The following is a 21,412-nucleotide window of genomic DNA, read 5'->3' as shown; positions in this document are numbered from 1 at the left end:
CGGAGTCTCACTCTGTCGCCCAGGCTGGAGTGTAGTGTCGTGATCTCGGCTCACTGGAACCTCCACCTTCCCGGTTCAAGTGATTCTCCTGCCTCAGCCCCACAAGTAGCTGGGATTACAGAAGTGCACTCCCACGCCCAGCTCATTGTTTCTGTATTTTTACAGAAAAACAGACAGGTTTCACCATGTTGGCCAGGCTGATCTCAACCTCCTCACCTCTGGTTATCTGTCGGCATCGGCTTCCAAAAGTGCTGGGATTACAAGTGTGAGCCACCGCACCTGGTTTGCCCATTTTTTGACAATGTATCAACATCATCTAAGATGGGCACTGCCTCAGTGTAGTGTGTCTAGACAAGGTGGCCGGAACAGAGAGGAATATGCATACCAGGCTTAAAGACGGGTTAAATCAGAGCTTTTCATTCCACAAAAGAGCAATTTTAATGAGGTCAGAACATGGATGTTCTAATATTTGAAAGCCTGTTAACTAGGAGAGAGAGAGAGTAAAGTGATTTGTTGTAGGAGGACACACCCAGCTCTGACGGTTTCAAGCGTCATGAATGCAAATTTGAACTCCAGAAAAGCAGAGCTTCCTAACAATGGGACTTCCACAGCAATGGGATTTCCTTCCGCATTCAGTTTGTGCCTTTCCCATGAGCGAGAGACTCCTAGGAGAGCCGCAGCCCGTTAGGAAGCCATGTGGGAACTCATCCACAGGTTCTCTTTTTTTTTTTTTTTTTTTTTTGACATGTAGTTTTGCTCTTGTTGCCCAGGCTGGAGTGCAATGGTGCAACCTTGGGTCACTGCAACCTCCGCCTCCCAAGTTTAAGCCATTCTGCTGCCCCCGCCTCCTGAGTGGCTGGGATTACAGGCACCCACCACCATGCCTGACTCATTTTTTGTATTTTTAGAAGAGATGGGGTTTCACCATGTTGGCCAGGCTGCTCTTAAACTCCTGACCTCAAGCGATCCACCTGCTATGGCCTCCCAAAGCGCTGGGATTACAGGTGTGAGCCACTGTGCCTGGCCGGAACCCACAGGTTCTTTGGATGGTCTCTGAATGTCATGAAACTCTTTTATATTTAATTAAAAGAATTTTTTTGACACAAGGTCTTGCAGTGTTGCCCAGACTGGAGTGCGGTGTCATGATCACAGCTCACCGCAGCCCCTAACTCCTAGGCTCAAGCAATCCTCCTGCCACCTCAGTCTCTCAAGTTGTTGGAACACAGGTGCCAACCATGACACCTGGCTAATTTTGTTTTGTTTTGTTTTGTTTTGTTTTGTTTTAGAGATGGGCTCTTGCTATATTGCCTATACTGGTCTTGAACTGCTGGCCTCAGGCAGTCTTCCTCCCTTGGCCACCCAAAGAGATGGGATTACAAGCATGAGCCACTGTGCACAGCTGAGATTTTTCGACTTAGTCTTTTTGTACACCCAGTATCTTATAGAATATCCATAATATAGATTCATAAATAAACCATTTCCTTCCATGGTATAAATAAATAAACCACTGCCAAAAATGGTGGAATTTTCTGAGTTAAGAGCAATACATATGATACAAAACTTGATATATAGAGTTTCTTAGCCAAACTGGAGGGGCTGGCTTTAGGTGATCCGTGGACTCCCTGAAATTGGGGACACCATTGGAAATATGTGTGAACTCATGGGCAGTTTCCTATGATTTCCAGTCCTCAAAATATCTCTTGGACTCAAAGATGCCTTAGGGCAGAGGACGCGTGTACCCCCAGTACAGAATCTCGGACAGTGAATGTCAGTAGACATTCGGCAGAAAAGCTCTGCCAAATTGAGTGCTCTGATGTGACTTTTTCATCAAGTCAATGTTCCTGGGATCTCTTGTACATGATAATCTCACTCTTGTAAGGTTTCATCGTTTCTGCTTACCCTACTTTTCTTTCCCATCCTGATCCCTCTCCCACCAGACCGGACTCTGGAACGGGCATGTACAGAGAAGAGGAGACCCCAATACGCTTCAAGCTTTGAGCGGAGAGGACACAGCCTCTGCTGGGACAGGGAACAGAGGGATGCGGAGACCCTGAAGATGCTTTTGGACAGTGGTCTGAGGTTGGGACAGTGGCAGGAGATACCATTCACCCAGGATCTCCAGGACAAGAGATCAGCCTGGCAGTTACATGTGTTTTTGTTCAAACTAGTTGCCAGGTTGGCATGAACGATGACATCAGAGATTCCGACCTTCCTGATTGGAGGGACCGGACTCTGTCGGCACCTGGCAGTTCAGTTGGACAACAGTAACTTCTCAGAGCTGTTCTCCACTCCTGACTTCTCCCAGCCTCGAGAATTCATAACACACTCTTCTGGATCCCAGCAGTGTCCAGAAGAAGACCAAGGACAGAACAGAGACTAGGTTCGGTGAGATGGGACAGATTTTGGGAAAGATCATGATGAGCCATCAACCGCAGCCCCAGGAAGAGCAGAGCCCCCAGCGGAGCACCTCAGGGTACCCCCTCCAGGAGGTGGTGGATGATGAAGTGTCGGGACCATCAGGTGAGGGGACTGGAGGAAGAAGAGGTGGCATAGGATTGACTAAGACGAAGGAAGGGGGCCAGGCGTGGTGGCTCACCCCTGTAACCCCAACACTTTGGGAGGCTGAGGCGGGCAGATCACCTGAGGTCAGGAGTTCAAGACCAGCCTGGCCAACATGGTGAAACCCCATCTCTACTAAAAGTACAAAAATTAGCCAGGCGGTAGTGGTGTGTGCCTATAATCCCAGCTACTTGGGAGGCTGAGACAGGAGAATCACTTGAGCCTGGGAGGAAGAGGTTGCAGTGAGCCGAGATCGTGCTACTGCACTCCAGTCTGGGTGACAGAGTGAGATGCTGTCTCAAAAAAAAGAAAGAGGAAGAAAAAAAGAAGGATCAGAGGTCAGGAAGGAGAACCTGGGGAGGGTGTGTGGGAAGAATGGAGAAATTCAGGCTGGGTGCAGTGGCTCACACTTGTAATCCCAGCACTTTGGGAAGCCAAGGCAGGCGGATCACTTGAGGCCAGGAGTTTGAGACCAGCCTGGTCAACATGGTGAAACCCTGTCTCTAGTAAAAGTACAAAATTGAGCTGGGCATTATGGCAGGCACCTGTAATCCCAGCTACCTGAGAGGCTGAGGCAGGAGAATAACTGGAATCCGGGAGATGGATGTTGCAGTGAGCTGAGATTGCACCACTACACTCCAGCCTGGGTGACAAAGCAAGATTCTGTCTCGAAACAAAAAAAAAAGAGGGATTCAGAGAGCCAGGGACCAGGGAAGGATATGAGGCAGTGTTCTGAGGACAGAGAGAGGGAAGAATGGGGAGGGGAAGGAGTGGCACATGGGGTTGAGCAGAGGAGAAAGTCAGAAAGGTGGCTTGGAGAAGCCAGCAGTCTGCGAGGCTGGGGAGGATGGAGAGTGGTTTGGGGTTTGGGGTCGGGGTCTAACGTGATCAGTTGCAGAAGCATTACACGGTGGCCTGGTTTCTTTACTCAGCCCCTGGGGTAGATCCCAGCCCCCCACGTAGGTCCCTTGGCTGGAAAAGGAAGAGGGAGTGTTTGGATGAATCTGACGATGAGCCAGAGCAGGAGCTCGCCCCTGAGCCTGAGGAGACCTGGGTGGCGGAGACGCTGTGTGGCCTCAAGATGAAGGCGAAGCGACGGCGAGTGTCGCTCGTGCTCCCTGAGTACTACGAGGCCTTCAACAGGCTGCTTGGTAGGAGGACACCCCAGAGAGCACCTCCAATCCTGTTCTTTCTAAAGAGGAAACTTCCAATAACCACACTTTTCCAATGGGAAAAATATGCCCCAGTGGGTGAGCTCTCCATGCGGGAGGACTCTGAAGTGATCACTCATGAGGGACACTTAGGAGACAACAGAGGATTAGGTAGACTTGATAAAGGTCGGTGCTTGGGATAAGAAAGCTTGGTTTTGGGCCAGGCGCTGTGGCTCCCGCCTGAGATCCCAGCACGTTGGGAGGCTGAGGCAAGAGGATTGCTTGAACTCAGGACTTTGAGGCTGCAGTGAGCTATGACTGCACCACTGCACTCCAGCCTGGGTGACAGAGCAAAAGTCTGCGTCAAAAGAAAAACCAAGGCTGGGCACAGTAGCTCATCCCTGTAGTTCCAGCTACTCGGGAGGCTGAGACAGGAGAATTGCTTAAACCCAGGAGGCAGAGGTTGCAGTGAGCCAAGATCAGGCCAGTGCATTCCAGCCTGGCCCACAGAGCAAGACTCTGTCTCAAAATAAATTAATAAATAAATAAAAATAAAAATCAAATAAAGAAAAACAAAATCAAAAAAGTGGTTTCAGCTGTGCCCTCTGAAACTTAATGTTTCTTACTGACTTTTCTAAACCTAAGTGTTTCCATCCATAGTGAGGGATACCAAGGCCATGGTCACACCCTGATGTGTGACTGCCTCATGAGGAAATGATGGGAATTCCTTTATGACTCTGCAGTGGTCCCTCCGTGTCTGCTGGAGGGGGTCCTGGCTGATTCCCAGCTCTACATCCTGTAGATTCTCACACCCAGGGCCTCCTTCGGCCTCTTCTCAGGGGAGTCTCAGAGCAGGAGCCTCTCTCCCTTGCCCAGTGAAAGTCATTCTCCCCTCTCCCATCCACCTCACCCGCGGCCACAATCCTGAGACTTTCCCCCGGGAGGCACACTTCTCCTCACTGCCCTGCTGCTCCCACGGAAACCCTGTCCTGCTTCTCACGCTGATATCTGCTCTCTAATCACAGAGGATCCTGTCATTAAAAGATTCCTGGCCTGGGACAAAGATCTGAGGGTGTCGGACAAGGTAAGGTTGTTCTCTATGTAACTGTGTTCCTGTTCTAACGCACGGCCAGGGGGAGGGCGCAGCTTCCAAACCCACAGTTCTCCCTCCACCCCCTCCCACCAGATGCTCCTACAGTTTTTGTTTTTGTTTTTGTTTTTGTTTTGTGAGACACAGTCTTGCTCTGTTGCCCAGGCTGGAGGGCAGTGTCTCGGTCTTGACTCACTGCAGCTGATGCCTCCTGGGTTCAAGCGATTCTCGTGCCTCAGCCTCCAAGCAGCTGGGATTACAAACGTGAACCACCACGCCTGGCTAATTTTTGTGTTTTTAGTAGAGACGGGGTTTTGCCCTGTTGGCCAGATTGGTCCCGAACACCTGACCTCAGGTGATCCACCCGCCTTGGCCTCCCAAAGTGCTGAGATTACGGACATCAGCACTGTGTCCGACCAGCTCCCATGGTCTTGAGTCTTGGCACCCACACATTTGTTTTTCTGAGACAGAGTCCAGCTCTGCTCCCCAGGATGGAGTACAGTGGCATGATCATAGCTCACTCTAACTCCTGGGCTCAAGCAATCCTCTTTCCTTAGCCTCCTGGGGAGCTGGGACTAGGCACATGCCACCATGCTCAACGAATTTTTGAAATCTTCGTAGAAACAGGGACTCGCTGTGTTGCCCAGGTTGTTCTCCAACTGTTGGGCTCATGTGATCCTCCTGTCTCCACCTCTCAAAAAGTACTGGGATCACAGGCTTGAGCTGCCACTCCCGGCTATTCTTTGTCTTTTTATGATTTGTCAGCATCTCCCTCAGGACTCTGCTGGTCTCTTGCAGAGTGAATGAGTGGCCCCTGCCTCTCCTATGGGTCCTTTGGGATCTGAGCCCTGGGCCACAGTCTGGCTGCAGTCCTGAAGCTCCTGGGCCCTCTACTCTCAGCTCCTTGGGACAGTTCTCTGCCTGGCACACAAAAGACCCTCCTGACACCAGCCGACCTAGACACACCCCCTCCCAAGATCCCATCGGAGCCCACCATCCTGGGAGCATCACCGAAAACCCTTCCTCCGGCTTCTCGGATTTGCATCCGACCTTCGAATACCCCTCCACCCCGCAATTTCCACATGAGCACAGTCACCCCAATGCTGAGGTCCCTTCTCTGATGGGCAACCCCTCCCCAGACCCCCATTCCACTATCTCCACAATCTTCCTCTCCCAAGATGTGACCTCTCCCTCTCTGTGTTCCTTTCTCTCCATCAGTATCTCCTGGCTATGGTCATAGCGTATTTCAGCCGGGCCGGCCTCCCCTCCTGGCAATACCAACGCATTCATTTCTTCCTGGCTCTGTGAGTGGTTTGCTGCCTCCTATCCATCAATATCCAATGCCCTGGGACAGCGGGGGAAGTGGGATTGCAGCCTTTCTTTTATTCTTTCACCTATTTGTCCTCTTTATTCTGTGTACAAAAAAGACAGGATTATAGTATCTTAGACTGTTGTCTCTAAAAAGAAACTCAGGCTGGGCGTGGTGGCTCAGGCCTGTAATCCCAGCACTTTGGGAGGCCGAGGCAAGCGGATCACCTGAGGTCAGGAGTTTGAGACCAGCCTGGCCAACATGGCAAAATCCCGTCTCTACTAAAAATAGAAAAATCAGTCGGGCATGTTGGTGTGCACCTGTTATCCAAGCTACTTGGGAGGCTGAGGCAAGAGAACCCCTTGAACCCAGGAGGTGGAGGTTGCAGTAAGCTAAGGTTGAGCCACTGCACTCCAGCCTGGGCAACAGAGTGAGACTTTTTCTCAAAAAAAAAAAAAAAAAAAAAAAACAGGCAAACAAAACAAACTCCAATGCCAGTGTACAAATAAAAGAGTAAAACAGGCCAGGTGCGGTGGCTCACGCCTGTAATCTCAACAGTTTGGGAGGCCGAGGTGGGCGGATCACAAGGTCAGGAGAGCGAGACCATCCTGGCTAACATGGTGAAACCCTGTCTCCACTTAAAAAAAAAAAAATACAAAAATTAGCCGGGTGTGGTGGCGGGCGCCTGTAGTCCCAGCTACTCGGGAGGCTGAGGGAGGAGAATGGCGTGAACCTGGGAGGCGGAGCTTGCAGTGAGCCGAGATCGCACCACTGCACTCCAGCCTGGGCGACAGAATGAGACTCCGTCTCAAAAAAAAAAAAAAAAAAAAAAAAGAACAAAAAACAAAAGGAACCATGAACCGCTCCTAAGGGGAGAAGAAAAGGAGCGGAGCAGCGGACATGACACTTCCCCCAGCAAGCAGACGTTTCCGGTTCTTCTCTCTCTCTCCTTCCCACATCAACCGCAAAAGCCATCAACCTCCTCCGGGTTCCCGTGACAGAGGTCACAGTCTAGGTCCCCCTTGCATCACTCGAATCCACTGTCAAATGCTCCCTGCTGGGGTCTCCTGGAGTCTCTCCCCAAGCCAAGGGGCTTCCTAGTGCAGCCTGAACATCTTTCCAAAGCACGACAACCTCACCGCCCACCTGAACAACTTCCTTAGCTGATGTCTTTCTCTATCGAGGCCAGGGTCCACAGTGCCAATTCCACCCTCTCTACAATCTCTACAACCACACTGGCTCGCCATCTTGGTGTTTCCTGGCTTGGCTTCACTGCTCCTTCCAAATGCCCTCCACTTGACTTTGCATTTGTGTTTTCTGTCTGGGTGTCCCGCACACATGTGGTTCTGAAGGGAAGGACCCATTCCTTGAAGTCGGTTCACCCTACAGCCTCTGTGATGCCTTCCCTCATCTTCCAACTTCTGCATGCCCGTAGCTCACCAGTTACATCCTATTATAATGTGACATTGGGATTAGGTCATCTCCCCTGATTACTCCCAGTCCCATTTGACTAGATGCCTGTAGAAGGCAGGGTCCTGGCAAAATATCAGTGTATTCAATTGCTTTTTTTTTTTTTTTGAGACAGACTTGCCCTGTCCCCTAAGCTGGAGTGCAGTGGTGAGATCATAGCTCACCGCAGCCTCCATATCCTGGGCTCAAGCGATCCTCCCACCTCAGCCTCTTGATTAGCTCCGACTACAGGGCTGTGCCACCACACCTGGACAGTTTTTATTTATTTATTTATTTATTTATTTATTTATTTATTTATTTATTTATCAAGACAAGAGTGTTGCTGTGTCTCTCAGGCTGGAATGGAGGGGCCCAATCTTGGCTCACTGCAACCTCCGCCTCCTGGGTTCACACAATTCTTATGCTTCAGCCTCTTGAGTAGCTAGGACTAATGGGTGTGCCACCGCACCAGGCTGATTTTTGTATTTTTAGTATAGATGGGGTTCCTCTGTGTTGACCAGGCTGGTCTCAAACTCCTGGTCTCAAGCAATCCACCTGCTTCAGCCTTCCAAAGCGCTGGGATTACAGGCATGAGCCACCGCGTCTGGCGTATTTTTTATATTTTTAATAGAGACGAGGGTCTTGCTATGGTGCCCAGGCCTGTCTCAAACTCCTGGCCTCAAGTGATCCTCCTGCTTCGGCCTCCCAGTGTGCTGGGATTCCAGGCCTAAGCCACCACTCTTGGTCACCAGTTGGGTTTTTGTCTCCATCCTGAAGGAGTGGGAGACGCCCTTGATCAGGTCTCTGTCCAGCAGAGCCCTCCTGAGGAAGGTGTGGCTCTCTGCAGGGTGGGTGCCAGTCCTGAGCTAGGGACCGTCCCTTACCTTCCTCTCTGGGAAGCTGACCTCAGCCGGAGGTCTCTCCTGGTGGTGCCTCTGAGCAGCAACCTGATTTCTGTCCTCAGCTATCTGGCCAATGACATGGAGGAGGACGACGAGGCCCCCAAACAAAAGATCTTCTACTTCCTGTACGGGAAGACCCGCTCTCGCATACCCTTGCTCCCTAAGCTTTGGTTCCAGTTATGCCGTTACATGAACCCGAGGGCCAGGAAGAACTGCTCTCAGATAGCCTTGTTCCAGAAGCGTCGGTTCCAGTTCTTCTGTTCCATGCGCTGCAGGGCTTGGGTTTCCCCGGAGGAGTTGGAGGAGGTGGGTGGGGCCTGGGGAGGTGGAGGATGTGGGGAGGAATCGGGTGGGCTGGAGGCTGGACGAGGGGAGAGAGGGGTATCCTGGGGAGTCCCCGTCTTCTCAAAGCGCGTTTGTTTTTCCAGATCCAGGCTTATGACCCAGAGCACTGGGTGTGGGCGCGAGATCGCGCCCACCTTTCCTAGAGCTCCAGGGACCGTGGAGGCCTGAGGTCATCGGCCTGAGAGAAGGTACATCTGCATCCTCCGGGGTAAAGGCAGAATATTGGGGTCTATTTCGGAAATCCAAGGAACCCAATTGCTTGATCTGGCTTCAAGCCTGGGCAACGTGGCGAGATATCCCCTCTCCACAAAAATACAAAAATTAGCCAGGCGATGTGGGAGGCATCTCTACTCCCAACTACTCAGGAGGCTGAGGCAGGAGGATCGCTGGAGCCTGGGAGGTCGGGGCTGCAGGGAGCCCTGATCCTGCCACTGCGCTCCAGCCGGGGCGACAGAGTGAGACCCTGCCTCAAAAATAATCATAAATACTGAGTTCGGGGAGGTTCATTATGATTGACGCACTTGAGTTACCGATTTGGGTCGAGGGTTCAGTGAAGCTTTGGTTTACATCTTGTGCAGCTAACCATGTTGAGCACAGAGCATGAGACTTTGTCATGAGGAGGTAGGATTATGGATTAGGCATCTGGACTCGTGGTTTGTGATGTTGTCACATTAGAAACAGATCTAGCACGGTTACAAGTTTAGATCTGAAGTGACACAAAAGGCCCCAGCTGTGATGAAGTCCAAAGCCACATTCTCTGAGGGTGCCCTACTCCCTGGGAAGACCCACCCAAAGTCCTTGCTATGAAGCAGAGCACTGGGGCTGACCTTGGGTGTATTAAGTTTTGGAGTCAGGGTCACCAAAGCGTGAGTTTCACGGTTCAACACGATGGTTCAGAAGCAGGGTATAGAATGAAAGGCAGGAGATAAAATTGCACTTCTCAATTGCTCTGAACTCTAGCTAGACTTGACATGGGACGTGAATAACCTTCCTGTCTAGAGAGCTGCCTCCTTGAGGTGTGACATTGTCTCTCTCACTTCCAGAACACCGGACCCAGGGGAGATGTGGATTTTCAGCAGGAACTTTATTCCAGTGCTAATGGCAGACATCAGGAAGGAGGAGAGGAACCATTTGTGCAGATCATCTAGAAGAACCTGGACCATTCTTGACAGAGCTGAATACAGTGATCACGTTGTCCTCCAAGGAGCAGGGGTGGGGTGGGGTACTTCTAGGAGTCCTTGGAGAAAAGTAAGAAACCAGGAGTGTTTCCAGTTCCACCGTTTCCTGCGGCACCACCTCCCTTTTTATATTGCTGAATGCCAACCTCCCTGGGACGGAACCTGGAGGTCCTGTTTCTTACGGACTTGCTTGCCACAGTCCAGGAGCATTTGAAGGCACAGTGCAGGGGCTCAGATTGGCACAGAATTCTTTGTGAAATATGAGTGCCACAGACTGTAACAGATAGCTTCATGCACACTATGCATTTTATTGGTTTGTTTGGAAAATGTTGGCCATTGAATTATTGATAGGTTTATTTCAAATAGTTTGGAAATTGTTGTACTTTTGAAAACATGCTGTTCCTGTAGAGTTCTTTGATGAGAGTTATAGTTGTTATATATACATAAAGATAATTTTCTTTTCATTTTTAAGTGAGAATTCTTTTTATCCTAAATCTTTTATTAACTTTAATTTTTTTTCTGTATTATTATATGTGCTCCTGAAGCGAGCACTCTTTTTATCTATGATACTTCCATAATAATCTCTTCTATTTATAGCTATTGGTAGTTCCCCACCAGAAAAAAACATAATTCTGGTGATAGAAATTTTTATTTGCTGTTTAGGTTTGTGACTGAATTGTGAGAATTCCGTTGTGATTTTTAACATGTCTCAGATATATATACTAACATGTCTAATATATACTATCTATTTTATTGGTTTATTTTGAAAACCATGGGTATAGAATTATTTAAATATTATTTTATTTATTGAAATATTTATTAACTATATTTATTTATTTAAATATTATTATTACTTTAAATATTATTTTAAATATTTTGGAAATACTGGTATTTTTGAATAGATGCTGTTTCTATAACGCTGTGTGATGGGTGTTATAACTGTTGTATACACATACATATAATTTTGTTTTCCTTTTTAAGAGAGGATTCTTTTCATCCTAAATCTTTTACCTTTCAATCTTGGTATCTATTATTACACGTGCTGCTGAAGGGAGCATGGTTTTTATCTATGATACTTAGTTAACATATATATTACATTAATAGCTATGTGGTAGTTCCCCTAAATTCTTGTAAAAATAAATTTTTATTTGATATTTAGTGTATGTTTGAAATGTGAGAATTCAGATGGAATTTTTTATCTTGTTTTGGCATGTTTGTATGTTACTTTAAAGAGGATGTGTGTTCTAAAGGAGGACACGAGCTGTGTGTTTTCAAGAGAACAGTGCAGTGCATCTCTTGGGGAAACATAATAAAGATGAACTTTTCTCACCTTCACAGTGAGTGTGATCATATTGTGGTCTGGATTGATTATTTGCTGTCAAGTGACATTTTTCCTTAATGGGGTTGTGGTTATTTGAACATATTTATTAGCTTTGGAAGATAATCCTGTGCTGTTTTTTATGTAGAAAAAAAACATAAGGCTGGGTGCAGTGCTCACACCTACAATCCCAGCAGTTTTGGAGGTCATGGCGGGAGGATCACTTGAAGCCTATTTTTAATTTTTATTTTTTAAAGAAAAACAACAGAAGAGAAGGCTGATCCCAAGCTACAGGGTTTTTTTGTTTGTTTGTTTGTTTGTTTTGGAGACAGTCTCACTCTGTCTCCCAGGCTGGAGTGCAGTGGCACAACCTCGGCTCCCTGCAACTTTCACCTCCGCGTTCAAGCAAATTCTCCTGCCTCAGCCTCCCAAGTAGCTGGGACTACAGGCACCCGCCTGTACGTCTGACTAACTTTTGTAAAAATAGTAGAGACAAGGTTTCACCATGTTGGCCAGGCTGGTCTCAAACTCCTGACCTCAAGTGATCCACCCGCCTCAGTCTCCCAAACTGCTGGGATTATAGGCATGAGCTACTGTGCCCAGACCCCAAGCTAGAGTTTTAAAGCAGGAAATGAGAGAAAGATATTGAGAGAGGAAAACCAGGTGGTAAGAAAACTCTAAAGGTGGCTGGGCGTGGTGGCTCACGCCTGTGATCCCAGCAGGAGTTCGAGACCAGGCAGGAGAATCACTAGCAGAGAATAGGTCTCCCCAACCCCTCTCAAAAAAAAAAAAAAAAAAAAGTCCAGGCGCGGTGGTTCAGGACTGTAATCCCAGCACTTTGGGAGGCTGAGGTGGGCGGATCATGAGGTCAGGAGATCAAGACCACCCTGGCTAATACGGTGAAACCCCATCTCTGCTAAAAATACAAAAAATTAGCTGGGCGCGGTGGCAGGGGCCTGTAGTCCCAGCTACTCCGGAGGCTGAGGCAGGAGAATGGTGTGAACCCAGGAGGCGGAGCCTGCAGTGAGCCGAGATGGTGCCACTGCACTCCAGCCTGGGTGAAAGGGCGAGACTCCATCACAAAAAAAGAAAGAAAGAAAAAAAGAAAGTTCCTGCAACAGTTCAAGCTGTGAAAGACAGGCACTCTGCCATGCAATTCTTTGTGATTTTTCTTTTTTATTTTTGGAGTCGGGGTCTTGTGCTGTCACCCAGACTGGGGTACAGTGGTGCGCTCATAGCTCACTGAGGGCTCAGACTCAAGCTCAAGTGATCTTCTTATCTTGCCTTTCTAATTGCTGGGATTATAAGCATGAGCCACTGCACCTGGCCTGTGTGACGTAATTCTGATGTCAACTCCCTGATGTTACATCAAATGCCACAGGTTAAGGCCACCAGCCCCCGCTAGGCTGCCCTCGCTTCAGATGCAGCTGCAAGCTTGGGTGTCCACAGACCGCATGTACTTCTCACCAACTGGCTGCAAATTTGGAGGTTCCCACCACGTCCTCAGGTTTGATAATTCACTATAACAACCCACAGAACTCTGAAAAGCGTGATACTTTCTCTTTCTTTATTTGAGACAGAGTCTTGCTCTGTCACCCAGGCTGGAGTGCAGTGGCCACCATGCTTGGCTAATTTTAGTATTTGTATTAGAGACAGGGTTTCGCCATGTTGGCCAGGCTGGTCTTGAACTCCTGACCTCAGGTGATCCGCCCACCTTGGCCTCCCAAAGCGCTGGGATTACAGGCATAGCCACTGTGCCTGGCTGACTTCTAGAGTTTCAATAACAGAGATGTGGTTCAAGAAGAAAAGGGAGACATGTTTTGTAGACAGCAGGAGCTTCATGAAAAGAAGCCAATGAAGGGCAGGATGTGTAGCTGTCTACCTACAGGAAACCAGCCGGGAGCCTCCCCACAGGGACTTCAGCACAGACAGCTGGGAAAATCTGCATTAACCTGAGCTCTGGACCTAAGAGAGGACAAGGCCTTGACTGTTTCTACAGACTCACAAGACGCAATCTCTGCAGTCCATGCCCGTGGTGTGATCTGGGAAACAGGGGGCCTTCTAAATGCCAACAGCAAGGAAATCAAATGTGCAACAGACAGAAATACCGGCACTGACACGGGCCATGGAAAGGCCTAAACAGATGACTGCAGTCCACTGCCAAGGTCATCAAAGGGGTGACTCTGAAATAATACATTTCAGACGCCATGGCCCAAATAGCTGCACGAGGTGGGGAAGTCCTCCACGTGCCTCTGCTTCCTTCAGTACCTCTTCATGAAATAAGCTGAGGTACTTCCCTGGGGAATTTCCTTTCTCTTTCTTTCTTTTGAGACGGAGTCTTGCTCTGTCACCCAGGCTAGAGTGCAGTGGCGCGATCTCGGCTCACTGCAACCTCTCCCTCCCGGGTTTTGGCAATTCTTCTGTCTCAGACTTCTGAGTAGCTGAGATTACAGGTGTGTGCCACCATGCCCAGCTAATATTTGTATTTTTACTCGAGACAGGGTTTCACCATCTAGGCCAGGCTGGTCTTGAACTCCTGACCTCATGATCCACCCATCCTGGCCTCCCAAAGTCTTGGGATTACAGGCACGAGCCACCACACCCAGACTTCTTTTTTTATTTTTTGAGATGAAGTTTCACTCTTGTTGCCCAGGCTGGAGTGCAATGGCGAGATCTCAGCTCACTGCCACCTCCTCCTCCCAGGTTCAAGTGATTATCCTGCCTCAGCCTCCCGAGTAGCTGGGATTACAGGCACCCAACACCAAACCCAGCTAACTTTTTGTATTTTCAGTAGAGATGGAATGTCACCATGTTGGCCAGGATGGTCTTGAACCCCTGACCTCTAATGATCTACCCGAATTGGTCTCCCAAAATGCTGGGATTACAGGCGTGAGCCACTGTGCCCAGCCCCTCCCATACCTCTTTTGGCCAAGGCAGTACAATTCAGAGAATCTTGCCAGGGAAGACTGGTAAATGGACATCAACATGATGCCTATGGCTCCTGGTGGATTTAGATACCTCCTGGTGCTTACTGATACCTTTACCAGTTACATGGGGGCTTTTCCATGCCAGACTGAAAATGCTGGAGATCACTGATCAACCTTCAACTATTTACTAGCAGAACACTGAGGGGACTCTGCAGTCACCAATATCTCCTATTGCACTTGGATAAACACCTCCCGGGAAATAGAGATGAACAGAAAGGAAATAGTTAAACAAGCAGAATGGCTACATTCCTTCAACCAGAAGGGTCCATTAGTCTGTTTTCACACTGCTATAAAGAACTACTGGAAACTGGGGAATTTATGAAGAAAAGAGGTTTAATTGACTCACAGTTCTGCAGGCTGTACAGGAAGCATGGCTGGGGAGGCCTCAAGAAACTGACAATCACGGCAGAAGGCGAAGGGGAAGCAGGCACGTTTCTGGCCATGGTGGAGCAGGAGAGACAGAGAGAGTGAAGTGGGAGGGCTGCACGCTTCTAAACAACCAGATCCCATGAGCGCTCACTCACTATCACGAGAACAGCAAGGGGGACGTCAGCCGCCATGAGCCAATCACCTCCCACCAGGTCCCTCCCTCAACACTGGGAATTGCAATTTGACATGAGATTTGGTTGGGGATACAGAGCTGAACCATATCAAGGGTAGTTCAACCACTGAGATTGATTGATTGACTGAGATGGAGTCCCGCTCTGTTACCTAGGCTGGAGTGCAGTGGCACAATCTCGGCTCACTGCAACCTCCGCCTCCCAGGTTCAAGCAATTCTCCTGCCTCAGCCTCCCTAGTAGCTGGGACTACAGCACACGCCACCACACCTGGCTAATTTTTGTATTTTCAGTAGAGACGGGGTTTCACCATGTTTGCCCGGCTGGTCTTGAACTCCTGACCTCGTGATCACCCTGCCTCGGCTCTTCTTTTGCTGGAATTACAGGCGTGAGCCACCGCACCCGGACAACCACTGAGATTTAGAAGGCAGTCGAGTCCACTATACCACACCTCACCTGGTTTCTTCCTCTGTTGGGGCCCCTCGTGGCCACTGTTCTGTTACTTTTTGGTCCTATTTATTTAAATGGATGGTGAGCTGTTTGTCCTCCAGGATCCAACACTTCCACCTTCAGCTTGTATTACAACAATACCAGCCTTTCAAGCTACTCCGGGTGACCCCAGAACTCATCTGAACTCAGAAGCCCAAGAGTTTCATTCCTCTCACTTTAGGGGACTAAGTGCCCCTGGTCAGCATGAAGTCGATACAGAAGCATGACCTCCATCCCTAATCCCTCAAGAATGAGGAGTGGAAGGTGTTGGCAGGAGGGTCGGACGTGGTTTGTTAATCTGTAACTGCATCAGACCAAATCTAGTTCAACTTTTTTTTTTTTTTTGATGGAGTTTCACTCTTGTCACCCAGGCTGGAGTGCAATGGCACGATCTCAGCTCACTGCAACCTCCACGTCCTAGGTTCAAGCATTCTGCTGCCTCAGCCTCTGGGGTAGCTGGGATTACAAGGGTGCACCACCACGCCTGGCTAATATTTATATTTTTAGTAGAGACGGGGTTTCACCATTTTGGCCAGGCTGGTCTTGAACTCCTCGACCTCAGGTGATCCACCTGCCTTGGCCTCCCAAAGTGCTGGGATTACAGGCGTGAGTCACCGCACCCGAATCAGTTCAACTTTTATGTAATGAAGTTGTCAGTTGTTTTTCAATTGCCATCGACCCGCAGGTTGAAGGTCATGTACCCTGTGCATGCCCAGGTTAACCAAGCGTGCCACCGTGGAGTGGAACCTAAGAGCTCAGCCTGAAGAGCTCGGACCGATTTAAGAACCAGACACCCCAAGGCAGGAGCCAGGATCCAATCACATTGAGTTTTGGTGTCACCCCATGGCAGGATCCAGTCAGATCACACCTCCCAGCATTACTTTATTGCAAGATCCAATCAAATCACACCTCATTACCCTACGCTTATAAAACCTGACATAGCCCCCAGCTGTGTAAGGGAGATTTGAGTACTTCCTCCTGTGTTCTTGCTGGCTGACTTACAAAAAAGCTTTAAAAAAAAAGCCGGGCGTGGTGGCTCACGCCTGAAATCCCAGCACTTTGGGAGGCTGAGGTGGGCAGATCACTTGAGATCAGGGGTGCAAGACCAGCCTGGCCAACATGGTGAAACCCCATCTCTACTAAAAATACAAAAATTAGCTGGGTGTGGTGACACACACCTATAATCCCAGCTACTTGGGAGGCTGAGGTAGGAGAATCACTTGAACCCAGGAGGCGGAGGTTGCAGTGAGCCAAGATCACACCACTGCACTCCAGCCTGGGCGACAGAGTGAGAAGACTCCGTCTAAACAAAAAAAGTTAAAATTAGCACCGAATGCTTTACAAGTAAAAAAAGTTTTTAGCTGCATATGTTTAAGTAACTTTTTAGATTATAAGAAATATGCATGCAAAATGGAAAGGCACAAAGAAGAGAGCAAAAAGTGCATGAGATCTCACATCCAAGGATAACCGCTGAGAACATGGAAGTGCTGACTCTTCCAGTCTTTATACTATACACATTTAGGCCTGTTGTTTTGTTTTCATAAAACTGTGATCATATAATACAGACAGTTTTATAATCTGCTTTTTAAACACAACAATTATATAACATTTAGCTGTTTCATTTGCATTCAAATTCATAAGGGTTCCAGTAACTCATTTATCAGAAAACCAAGAGAAATATTCTCATAAAAATATAAGTACATAAGGTCAGGCATGGTGGCTCACGCCTGTAATCCCAGCACTTTGAGAGGCCGAGGTGGGCGGATCACCTGAGGGCAGGAATTCGAGACCAGCCTGGCCAGCCTGGACAACATGGTGGAACCCCGTCTCCACTGAAAATACAAAAATTAGCTGGGCGTGGTGGCGCGTGCCTGTAATGGTAGCTACTCAGAAGGCTGAAGCAGGAGAATCGCTTGAACTTGGCAGGTGGAGGTTGCAGTGAACTGAGATCGCGCCACTGCACTGCAACCAGGGCGCCAAAGTGAGACTCCATCTCAAAAAAAGATAAAAATAAAAAATAAAGAAAATGTATATCTATGTATATATATTTTTCCAGACAGGGTCTTACTCTGTCTCACAGTCTGAAGTGTAGTGACGCAATCATAGCTCACTGCAGTCTCAGGTTCCTGGGCTCAAGTGATCCTCCCACTTCAGCCTCCCAAGTAGCTGGAACTACAGGTGCATGCCACCATGCCCAGTCAATTTTTTTTTTAATTTTTCATAGAGACAGAGTCTCACTATGTTTCCCAGTCCTAATAAACACTATGTGATAAAAAGAAAAAAGTAAATCACCCTGAAGTTAAGTCTTTAATGAGAAATGCAAATAAAGCATTTCACAATAAATTAGGGGAAGAGAATCAACTGAAGAATAAACATCTTTAGTAAAATCTTTTGCTCATGTGCATTAACCAATACTCTTGAAAACCGAGATTAATTTACTGTACCTTCTTAATATTCCTTTGAAATTCCTTATGGCGCACAGGTAGCGTAGAAAATAACTGCTTCACGCTGACTGTGGTCCCTCTGGGGTGGGGGTAGGGGGTTTTCTGGATGATTTTCCCATCGTGATCAAACACCAGTCGAGTCCCAACCTTCGCCGATACGTGGCAGGTAGAAATGGTGACATCGCTGTGAGAGAATACCAGGCATGGTGTGTTCAGTGAGAGATCCGTGATGTTGGGCACTGACTACTCTTTTCTTCACTTGCTTTTCTCTCAAAACTTTCTTAAAAAGCTGATGATCCCTCTGAGATAACTGAGATCTAACAGTTGAGGAGTCATCATAAAATCTAAGGTTTGGCATCTAAAAGACAGTGAGACAGAGAGCACTAAACATGCTTTGTTTTGATAAAAACTTTGACTTCGTTTTTCAGGTTGAATTGCAAAACCATAAATGATCTCAAGATTTATTGATTCTCAGAGATTTGTTTTGTTATTACTCTTCAAACAAAAATTTTTAAAAGAATTTTTTTAAAGAATTTTTTAAAATTTTTAAAATTTTTTTTTAAAGAATCCAAAAGATATTATAATTAAAATGTATATGTAGGGCAGGGTGCGGTGGCTCGTGCCTGTAATTCCAGCACTTTGGGAGGCCAAGGAGGGCAGATCACTTGAGGCCTGGAGTTCCAGACCAGCCTGGGCAACATGGCAAAACCCTATCTCTATTAAAAATACAAAAATTAGCCAAGAGTGGTGGTGCACGCTGTAGTCCAAGCTCTTCAGGAGGCTGAGGCACAAGAATCACTTGAACCTGGGAGGCAGAGATTGCAGTGAGCTGAGACTGTGCCACTGCACTCCAGCCTGGGTGACAGTGTGTGACTCTAAAAAAAAAATATATATATATATGTATGTATATATATATATGTGTGTGTGCGTGTGTCTGTGCGCATGTAGTTATTTATAAAAATTTAGTATCTGTGCTATAATTAAGTAGTGCTTTGGTGAAATGTTTCCCTAAAAATTGATAATGAAAACCAATGGTAACTATCATTTATTACCTATATGTTATGTTCAAATTGAGAAGTTACTGTTCTAATAAGGGTAACCAATTTTTTTAACAATACTATTTGCTTCATTTCATTCATTTATTGCTCACATTTCAGAAGTACTAGGACTTAGATTGGCAGTGAGACAAAACAGAATTCAGAAGCTAGAAGCTGAGATATTGAGACAGAAAATTGTAAATAATAATGATTCCAATTAATTTCCAGAGAGGTTTTTCTAAGGGGTCAAGTGAATGGATAAAAATATTTTATCACCTCAGTGCACAAAGTGAGCTCAGAGCTTCCCCCCGAAAGCCAAAAGTTTCAACCTGAGGTACGTCGGCAAACTCTTGAATCTTAGATGTGTGATGTTTCAGAGCTGAAAGAGAGTATAAAGTAAGGACTAAGATATTTCAAGTGCTATAACAATAAACATACATGATATCTAGTAACTGGCTTGAAAAAAACTGTTTTTGTGTTTCCCAAGACAGTGTTACTCAAAATTCTAAGACATGTGGCCCAATTATTTTATAATAGGATTAGAAAAAGTTAACTTACTTAAGCCTTCGAACTTTTCTTCTTCTACCCCACATCCATTGCCTGAAACTTCAATGAGATCCACTCCATAGTCCTTAAGCTTTAGATCTAGAAAGTTTAAAATATTTATATATTTATTAAAAATGGACCCATGCTATCAGTTTTTATATTGATATTATCTATAACATGTGCAAATTTAAGTGTCATAACTAGACCTTTAGTTAAACATACTAGTGTCATTTTGTATATTTCACTTTTATAAAGTTCTTTCTGGCTATTTACTAGCCCAGATTAAATAGTTTAGCATTTTCTTTCTTTCCTCTTTTTTTTTTTTCCCTTATGCTAGTCAAGTGAAGCAGTTGGAGTGGAGAAGGAACAAAAAAATCTGTAACTGGTTGTGATCAATTAGTTGTAAAGACCGTTGCACTTTGACCAGCCTTTCCCTTTGAAAGAAATAATTTTAACATACCCAGTAAGGAGAACGGGGGCCGGGCGCGGTGGTTCATGCCTGTAATCCCAGCACTTTGGAAGGCTGAGGCAGGCGGATCACGAGGTCAGGAGATTGAGACCATCCTGGCTAACACGGTGAAACCCTGTCTCTACTAAAAATACAAAAAATTAGCCGGACGTGGTGGCGGGCACCTGTAGTCCCAGCTACTCGGGAGGCTGAGGCAGGAGAATGGCGTGAACCCAGGAGACGGAGCTTGCAGTGAGCCGAGAACGCACCACTGCACTCCGGCCTGGGCAACAGAGCAAGACTCCGTCTCAAAAAAAAAAAAAAAAAAAAAAAGACCAGGCAAAACAATAGTATTCAAGAATACATATTTAGGTGAGATAAATGATGAAATTATTTTATTTTATTATTTCTTTCTTGAAGACACCACTGCCACCCAGGCTGGAGTGCAGTGGTGTGATCATGGCTCACTGTGGCCTCCACCTTCCAGGTTCAAGTGCTCCCCTGCCTCAGCCTCCTGAGTAGCTGGGACTACGGGGCACAGACCACCACACCCAGCTAATCGTTTTTATTGTTTGTGGACATGGGGTCTTGCCACGTTGCCCAGGCTAATAGATAGTGAACTTATTTTAAAGGAGCAAGAAAAAAATGTCCATCCGCACATGAATGGATAAAGAAAATGTGATATATACATACAATGGAGTATTTAATTCAGCCTTAAAAATAAGGAGATCCTGTCACTTGTAACACTATGATTGAACTTGGGGATGTTATGCTAAGTGAAAGGTCAAGGTGGGCGGATTATTTGAGGCCTGGATATATGGGATCTTGCTAGGCTGCCCAGGCTGGTCTTGAAGTCCTGGTCTCAAGCAATCCTCCCACCTTGGCCTCCCAAAGTTCTAGGATTACAGGCGTGAGCCACCATGCCTGGCTGACCCTCACCTATTTTTTTGTTGTTGTTTGAGACAGGGTCTATCTCCATCTCCTCGGCTGGAGAGCAGTGGCTTGATCATGGCTCACTCCAGCCTCAACCTCCTGGGCTCAAGCAATGCTACCACTTCAGCCTCCCGAGTGGCTGCGACTACAGGTGTGCACCACCACACCCTGCTAATTTGTGTATTTTTTGTAGAGATGAGGTCTTGCTATGTTGCCCAGGCTAGTTTCAAACTCCTGGCCTCAGTCAATCCTCCCACCTTGGCCTCCCAAAGTGCTGGGATTATAGGTGTGAGCCACCACCTCTGGCCAGCTCCCACCTGTTGATCAAAGGAGCATCAAAGAATTTGCAGCCTCCAGAAGGAGGTCATTTCCTGCCTCTGAGTCTCAGTTTCCACATCTATGAAATAAAGTTAATGATCCTTCACTCCAGGGTTGTCGTGAAGGCTAAATTAAGTTGTATTTGGAAAAATATGTGGGGCACAGTAGGTGTGTTTCTCACACCCAGAGTCAGAGTGTTTAGCAGAGGGTTAGTAGTTGCCTCCAGGGCATGAAGGGCTCTTCCTGACCCTAAGTGTGAGGAACGCTTTGGGTTAAAAGATTGTACTTTTCTGCGTTCAGCTGAAAGGTGGAGGGCTCAGTGAGGTGGCTCACACCTGTAATTCCAATGCT

The 21,412-nt window shown here is 47.2% G+C and overlaps 2 protein-coding genes across 17 annotated transcripts in view; one reads left to right on the top strand and one right to left on the bottom strand.

The window, feature by feature from the left end:
• LOC751032 (uncharacterized) overlaps positions 1–21,412 on the bottom strand; it is a 341,389-nt gene that overhangs the window by 167,472 nt on the left and 152,505 nt on the right. For all 16 annotated transcript variants that reach the window (XR_010158493.1, XR_010158494.1, XR_010158496.1 and 13 more), the window contains exons 17-18: positions 17,780–17,963; positions 14,635–14,723 (exon numbers count right to left, since the gene is read on the bottom strand). Coding sequence is in view for 10 of the 16 variants with exons in the window: in XM_063814431.1 (XP_063670501.1) it covers positions 14,635–14,723; positions 17,780–17,963 (273 nt within the window). In the remaining 6 variants the exon portion in view is untranslated. The remainder of the gene's footprint in view (positions 1–14,634; positions 14,724–17,779; positions 17,964–21,412) is intronic.
• Positions 1,938–11,318, top strand: LOC129135500 (speedy protein E12-like). Its single transcript, XM_054655745.2, has 7 exons — positions 1,938–2,520; positions 3,492–3,710; positions 4,736–4,794; positions 6,019–6,104; positions 8,523–8,766; positions 8,889–8,993; positions 9,849–11,318. Exons 1-6 carry the CDS (start codon positions 2,391–2,393, stop codon positions 8,946–8,948), a joined length of 798 nt encoding a protein of 265 aa, XP_054511720.2. The 5' UTR covers positions 1,938–2,390; the 3' UTR covers positions 8,949–8,993; positions 9,849–11,318.

The sequence above is a fragment of the Pan troglodytes genome, chromosome 6 (assembly GCF_028858775.2).
Source record: "Pan troglodytes isolate AG18354 chromosome 6, NHGRI_mPanTro3-v2.0_pri, whole genome shotgun sequence".
In the NCBI taxonomy this organism is placed as follows: Eukaryota; Metazoa; Chordata; class Mammalia; order Primates; family Hominidae; genus Pan; species Pan troglodytes.
Note: the sequence above shows the minus strand (reverse complement) of the source record. Positions and strands in the feature narration are given on the sequence as shown.